General features: G+C 45.8%; 1 protein-coding gene across 1 annotated transcript; it reads left to right on the forward strand.

The window, feature by feature from the left end:
• The first annotated feature begins 165 nt into the window (after positions 1 to 165).
• LOC144483805 (uncharacterized) lies at positions 166 to 2,819 on the forward strand. Its single transcript, XM_078202343.1, has 3 exons — positions 166 to 184; positions 421 to 479; positions 1,561 to 2,819. Exons 1-3 carry the CDS (start codon positions 166 to 168, stop codon positions 2,653 to 2,655), a joined length of 1,173 nt encoding a protein of 390 aa, XP_078058469.1. The 3' UTR covers positions 2,656 to 2,819.
• Positions 2,820 to 7,695: the final 4,876 nt, after the last annotated feature.

A 7,695-nucleotide genomic window follows, 5' to 3' on the forward strand; every position in this document is an offset into this window, starting at 1 on the left:
GCCCGGGCGAGCGGACACGGAAGCCCCGCCTCCCCCCTTTCCTCCCCCTCCACATGCCCATCCTGGAGCCAAGGTTTCCAGGCTGACGGCTCCGGCCAATCGGGAGCCCTGGCAGACCGGAAGGACTCTTGTCCTCCAGCCAATCAGAGGGTGGACTTTGTAACAATGGGGGTTGAGCTTCACAGTAAGAAGTTTAACAACACCAGGTTAAAGTCCAACAGGTTTATTTGGTAGCAAAAGCACATGGTGTGGCTTTTGCTACCAAATAAACCTGTTGGACTTTAACCTGGTGTTGTTAAACTTCTTACTGTGTTTACCCCAGTCCAACGCCGGCATCTCCACAGGTTGAGCTTCACACAGACTGAACCTTCTTCCTGTGTCTCACATCTGTGAGTAAAACAGTTTGTTTGTGTTGAACAGAAAGAGAAGAGGAACAGGCAGGGTCTGAGAGGTTTTCAGGATGGAAGGGGAAGAATTCAGTAACTGAATAGTGAAGCTGTGAGTGGGAGATGGAGAGGAAGGAAATCTGAGCAGCTGGAAAAAAAACAGAACAAAAAGGCTGATTGGGAGAATCTAATTGTGAGAGATCCAGAGAATGTGACTCCTGGGGCTGCCTGTGGAAAAACACTTTGGGATCAACATATATTATTTATTTCGGATATAGACAAACAGGTTGCCTGAAGATTTTCGGGCCTGTTCACTGGACCGCAAGCAGTGAGCATGGATCTTTTGATCAGTCTGAATCATCACCTTCAGAATTGGGAGGATGTATGTTAGGTACAACAGAATGAGAATAGTAGCAGAATGTTTAGAATCCCTACAGTGCAGAAGGAGGCCATTTGCGCCGCCGAGTCTGCATCGACCACAATCTCACCCAGGCCTTATCCCGTAACCCCATACATTCACCCCACTAATCCCCCGACACCAGGGTCAATTTAGAATGGCCAATTAACCTAATCCGCACATCGTTGGACTGTGGGAGGAAAGTGGAGCACCCAGAGGAAAACCCATGCAGATACAGAGAGAAAGGGCAAACTCTACACAGACAGTGACCTGAGGCCGGAATTGAACCTGGGACCCTGGCCCTGTGAGGCAGCAGTGCTAACCACTGTGCCACCATGTGGGCCAGATTTACAACTTTTCAGGAATTAAAGAAGAAAAAATAGTTTTGTTGATTTGAGAATTATCTGTTCTGAATTTCTTTTCTACAACACTGCGGATGGTATTGACTTTTGCAAACTTTTTCACAGGATATTACAAGGGGCGGATTTGCAGACAGAAATATCAAAACAAAACATCACATTCAGATCTGAGAGTCATTCAAATAACCATAACGTGAATATCATTGGCATTAGAATCTAGAAGAAGAATTGCTTGTTTTTTTTCTGTCCGTGGGCAATGATTGAACATCAGTGTGACTGGAAAAGCACCAAGAAGTACAAACGTGAGTGAGAGTGTTCAGGTTACACAGCCTGAAAAGCATTGCCCCATTTACATTGAGAGGGAGTGTACATCTGTTCTCAGTGAGGACGAGGCTTCATCTGATTGTCAAACCTGGAGGGACAGGCGGCCTCCCGCATCAGGGAGAAACAGTGGAAATGTGGGGACTGTGGGAAAAGATTCAAAGCACCATGTGAGCTGGAGATTCATCGACGCAGTCACACTGGGGAGAAGCCATTCATCTGCCCTGATTGTGGGAAGGGATTCTCTCAGTTATCCAACCTGCTGACACATCAGAAAATTCACACTGGGGAGAGGCCATTCACCTGCTCTGAATGTGGGAAGGGTTTCACTGATTCATCCCGTCTTCTGATACATGGACGCATTCACACGGGGGAGAGGCCTTTCACCTGCATTGAGTGTGGGAAAGGGTTCGGAGATTCATCCAGCCTCCGGAGACACAAGCGAGTTCACACTGGGGAGAGGTCATTTGCTTGCTCAGTGTGTGGGAAGGGATTCACTCTTTCATCCAACCTGCGGAGACACCAGCGAATACACGCCAGGGAGAAGCTGTTCAGCTGCTCAGAGTGTGGGAAGGGATTCAGTGATTCCTCTGCTCTGCAGAAGCACCAGAGAGTTCACACCGGGCAGAGGCCGTTCACCTGCACCGTGTGTGGGAAGGGATTCAGTGCATCATCTACCCTGCAGAACCACCAGGCAGTTCACACTGGGGAGAGGTCATTCACCTGCTCCGTGTGTGGGAAGGGATTCACTCAGTTATCAACCTTGCTGCGACACCAGGCAGTTCACACTGGAGAGAGGCCATTCCCCTGCTCTGTGTGTGGGAAGGGATTTACTAGGTCCACTAGTCTGCTGACACACCAGCGAATTCACTCTGGAGAGAGACCGTTCAGTTGCACTGAGTGTGGGAAGGGATTCACTGATTCCTCCTGCCTCTGGAAACACCGGCGAGTTCACACCGGGGAGAGGCCATTCATCTGCTGTGTGTGTGGGAAGGGATTCTCTGAGTCGTCCAGTCTGCGCGCACACCGTCGAGTTCACACCGGGGAGAAGCCTTTCACCTGCTCTGAATGTGGGAAGGGATTTGCTGATCCTTCCAGCCTGCGGAAACACAAGCAAGTTCACACGGAGGAGAGAGGCTGTTCACCTGCTCTGAGTGTAGGAAAGGATTCACTGAGTCATCCAACCTGCTGAGACATTATGGCAGTCACACCGATTAGAGACCTTTTAAATACTCTGACTGTGGGTGTTAATTGTATAATTTGGGGTTAAATATATACAAGCAGTGGACATTGATTAGATGTTTACATGAGCACATATAGACACTTACTGACAGAGCATGGAATGGTATTAGGAGTTATATACCTGTAATGTTTCACTCTGTGAATAAATTTATATCAAGTAAAGATTGGAACCAGTTTCCTCCTTCACCAGAAGGCGGTCAGGATTATAACGTGGTAACAGAGAATGCTTAAAAGTACCTGACGTTTCCAATCTGAATGTTTGAGAAGGAATAATGAAAGCTTTGATAAAAATCAGAAGGGAAAGATGCAAATTATCTTAAAACTACACAGACAATTTGTTCACACTACTTGCCAAAGATTAAAAATCCTGCTTCAAGATGCAGGAGCAGTTGATGAAGAGTATCTGAGACTCATACAAGAGACCAGTGCAAAGTGTACAATGTATAAAAATTATTGGAGGATGCCATCACATCCCAATAGTAAACCTTCCCTTGGCCCTTGGGGCTGGAGCTGTGGCACCAGCTCAGTTTCTGAATGATGAGTTTTGAGACGTGTGAAAACATGAACATTCTGGTCAGGAACACGGCAGCTGAAAGTCCTTTCAGTGATGGACTCTGTGAAAGGAATCACACGGTGATCGATGAAATGCTGCAGAAAATCTCAGCTGATCAGCCAAACTGCAAGTTGATAGCTGCACCGGCCTGGACGATTCAGGGAAAGAATTCACTTCAGACGGTTGGAGAGTATAATCCCTGTTAATTGGTCAGTGGGAAAAATTCCAAATGACCCTCTGCTGGGGATAACCCTCCTGATTCAGAAGGGATGACAATTAGTACAATTTTTATTCATTTACCTGATTGTTTCACTGCTGCTCGAGCTAAGAAATTATTGTAGATCCTCGATGAGGGGTGTCTTATAGTGTAATACTTTGTACAAAATAAAGACCATCATGGTTTTATTTTTCAAATAGTTTTGAAATATTGTGTGTTGTTATAATTCGGGTCGAGAACATTAACGTTCAGTGAGAAATCCAAACACCCATCACAAGATTCCAGGTTTTTAAACAAAATCAAACTTCACTGAATATAAACAGAATATTAAAAACCAGCTCGATTAATTATATTTTGTAAAGATTTATGCTCTAAACTCAGTTCTGACTCAAAACATGAACTCTGTTTTCACTCTCTACAGATGCTGCCAGACCTGCTGAGGTTTTGCAGCATTTTTCCTTTTTTGTACTTTACTCCTCGACAAGAATGCCCTTATACTTAATATCTTGAATGTACATTCACTTCTGTTCCTGGGACAAATCCCAAAGGTATGTCAAAGCTCCCAGAATTCACTTTAATTCTCCTCAGTATCCCAGCTATTCTCCAGACTCCAAGATTTCATGAGGATCCTTCTATTAGCTTTCGGCTAAACAACTCTCCAACTTTCCTTTGAGATTTCAAAATTGACTCAAAACATGGACTCCTCAATCCAAGCATGGACTTCACTGCCTTCTTGCTGAGGGATTTAAACATTGGGAACACCCATGATTCCTAATGACCTCCTCGGCTTCTGGTCTCACAGCTGGTTCACAGCTCCCGGTCCCACAGTTGGTTCACAGCTCCCGGTCCCACAGCTGGTTCACAGCTCCCACTCCCACAGCTGGTTCACAGCTCCCGGTCCCACAGCTGGTTCACAGCTCCTGCTCCCACAGCTGGTTCACAGCTCTCGGTCCCACAGCTGGTTCACAGCTCCCGGTCCCACAGCTGGTTCACAGCTCCCGGTCCCATAGCTGGTTCACAGCTCCCGGTCCCACAGCTGGTTCACAGCTCCCGGTCCCACAGCTGGTTCACAGCTCCCGGTCCCACAGCTGGTCCACAGCTCCCGGTCCCACAGCTCCCAAGCTAACTGCAGACTGCCTGCTTTCTGTGAGAAACACCCAGAATTCCAACCAAGACCACCCTGAATCACTTCTCCTCATGGTAACAGACCAGTAGGGATGTCCAAAAGATGTTTAAATTAATTAACTTTTAGTTTCAGAACCAAACCTTTTTTCTTGAGGTCTGCGTGAAGATTTCCCCTCTCGAACAAAGACAGGAAAAAAATTGTCAGACCCGATGTCTCCAGCTAAAAGAGCCCAGCTGCCGTGTTACACTTGTTCTTACCCTTCTAGTTTTGACTTCTCAAACCAACATGGGCCACACCTTGTGACTGCGGATTCCCTCAGGGTGTTTTTATCAGATTCTCAAACCAGGTTTTCCAGTTGTTACATTTTTTTAAAAATCCAAAATTAATATTTCTGAAACACATGAATTATTAAACTAAATCTTCACAACATATTCCCTGGAAGAAATGAAAATGTATCACAATAATATCCCAATTAGAATATTACAATGTAAAACATACTGGATATCTTAACAGCAGCCATGATCTAATCGAATGGTGGAGCAGGCTCGAAAGGCCAAATGGCCAACTCCTTTTCCTAAGTCCACTGTTTTCCTATGTTTAACTATCTTATAACCTGCAACAGACATAATAATCCCCCCATTGTCCACTTCACATTCACAAGTCCAGCTTGGTAACAGCACACTGCTGGGTTCCATGTCCAGGAATCTCAGTCCACTGAAGATGGAAAATATTATTGGTTTCAGTGTTTTCTGAAAGTTTTCTTTCAATAATTATCGTAATTTTTACTAATTATAGTTTCTTCTGCAAGAGGACAGTCCTCATTGCTGTTCAGTTGTGGATTTCCAATTCTGAAAACAGTCTGTTCAGAGTTCACATTTTGAACTTTACTTTCTTCCATGTTTGTAGTTCCTCCATTGTTTAAATCCAGAGAGAATATTCCAGTTAATTCCACATTGAAATGTCTTCTTCTTGCTCTGTTGTAGCTGCAGCTTCATTTTTAACTCCACTTCCCAGAATCAAACATTCTGGATTCTCTTTTGAAGAGAGCAACTTCAAAATGGCTTCTTTCTGTGCCAACAACTCCTTCCTTCATTGGTCAAAATCTTCTTTAGCCACTTTAAGAATGTTGTTAAAATGCTTTTAATGTTAAGCAAAAAGGTCTGATATTCTTGTTTGGAGCATTTTGGATCTTGGACTTAAGAAATCGGGGAATTGAGAACAGAAGCAGGGAATTTATTCTGATAGTTTTTAAAGCTCTGGTGAGGCCACAACAGAATACCGAGCCCAGTTCTGGTCACCATACTTTAGGAAGGATGTGAGGGTCCTTGAGAGAGTCCAGAGGAGATTTACCACAATGGTTCCAGAGATGAGGAAGATGACGCAAATGTGGAACTCACCACTACAGCCAGTGGTTGAGGTGAACAGCATGAATACATTGAAGGGGAAGCTGGATACATACATGAGGGAGAGAGGAATAGAAGGATATGCTGATGGGGGAGATGAAGAGGGGTGGGTGGAGGCTCATGTGGAGCATAAATACTGACACAGACCAATTGAGCCGACTGGCCCGGCCCTGTGCTGTAGACTCAATGGAACAGAGACAAATGTATTTATTTTAGATTTACTTAGTGTTTGTGGATCATCTCAGTAAAATGTGCACTCCCAAATTCAAACAGCATCGACCCACTGGCAGCAAAGCCATGAGATTGGTCAGTCCAGCAGAAAGAAACCCTCTGACCCTCTCACTTCAGCAACTGTCAGAATGAACATGGTTCAGTCCTGGGTGTGATCAACAGCAGCAATAACAGCAGAATCCAACTCCTGTCATCACTTGTGAATTCGCTGGTGTCTTAGCAGGTGAGACGACCGTTTAAATCTATTCCCACACTCAGAGCAGCTGAACGGCCTCTCCCCAGTGTGAACTCGCTGGTGTGTGAGCAGATTGGAGATCTGAGTGAATCCCTTCCCACAGTCAGAGCAAGTGAACGGCCTCTCCCCAGTATGAACTCGCTGGTGTGCCAACAGGGTGGATGAATGACTGAAACCCTTCCCGCACACAGGGCAGGTGAAGGGTGTCTCCCCAGTGTGAACTCGCTGGTGTATCAGCAGTTGGGATGATGTTCTAAATCTCTTCACGCAGTAAGAGCAGCTGAACGGTCTGTCCTCAGTGTGAATGCGCTGGTGGCCCATCAGAGTCTGAGAGCTTTTGAAGCTACGCCCACAGTCTGAGCATTTAAGGTCTCTCATTCGTGTGAGTGACACGGTGTGTCTGCAGGGTGGATGAATGACTGAATCCCTTCCCACACACACAGCAGGTGAACGGCCTCTCCCCAGAGTGAACTTGCTGGTGCCTCCACAGGGTGGAACGATCGCTGAATCCTTTCCCACAGTCTGAGCAGGCGAAAGGCCTCTCCCCGGTGTGAACTCGCTGGTGGGTCAGCAGGCTGGATAACTGAGTGAATCCTTTCCCACACACGGAGCAGGTGAACGGCCTCTCCCCAGAATGAACTCGCTGGTGTCTCAGCAGGGTGGTTGATATACTGAATCCCTTCTCACACACGGAGCAGGTGAACGGCCTCTCCCCAGCATGAACTCGTCGATGTGTGTCCAGTGCAGATGGGCACTGGAATCCCTTCCCACAGTCCCCACACTTCCATGGTCTCTCCATGGTGCCAGTGTCCTTTTGATAATGAGTTGATTCCACATCCAAGTACAGAACACATGTACAGTTTCTCCTCGCTGTGAATGGTGTGATGTTTTTCAGGCTGTGTTACTGGTTGAAGCTCTTTCCACAGTCAGTTCACTGGAACACTCTCACTCAGGTGTGTGGGGTCTCCATTCTTGTCCAGTCACACTGATGTTTGAAATCTTTTCCCACAGAGAGAACAAAGAAACATTTCTTCTCATACATTCAAACGGCAATTATATTCAGGTCCTGATGACTCCAGTGACTTTGTAACATCTTGTTGTGACATTTGGTGTGAGATTTCAGTCTGTACATTCTCTCCTTCTAATGTCCTGTTTATAGAAGTTATCAGTGTAAGTATAGGACTGAAATTCAAAACAGACCATTCTAGTTTCCATGGAATATTCT

Source organism: Mustelus asterias, unplaced genomic scaffold (genome assembly GCF_964213995.1).
Source record: "Mustelus asterias unplaced genomic scaffold, sMusAst1.hap1.1 HAP1_SCAFFOLD_79, whole genome shotgun sequence".
Classification (NCBI taxonomy): Eukaryota; Metazoa; Chordata; class Chondrichthyes; order Carcharhiniformes; family Triakidae; genus Mustelus; species Mustelus asterias.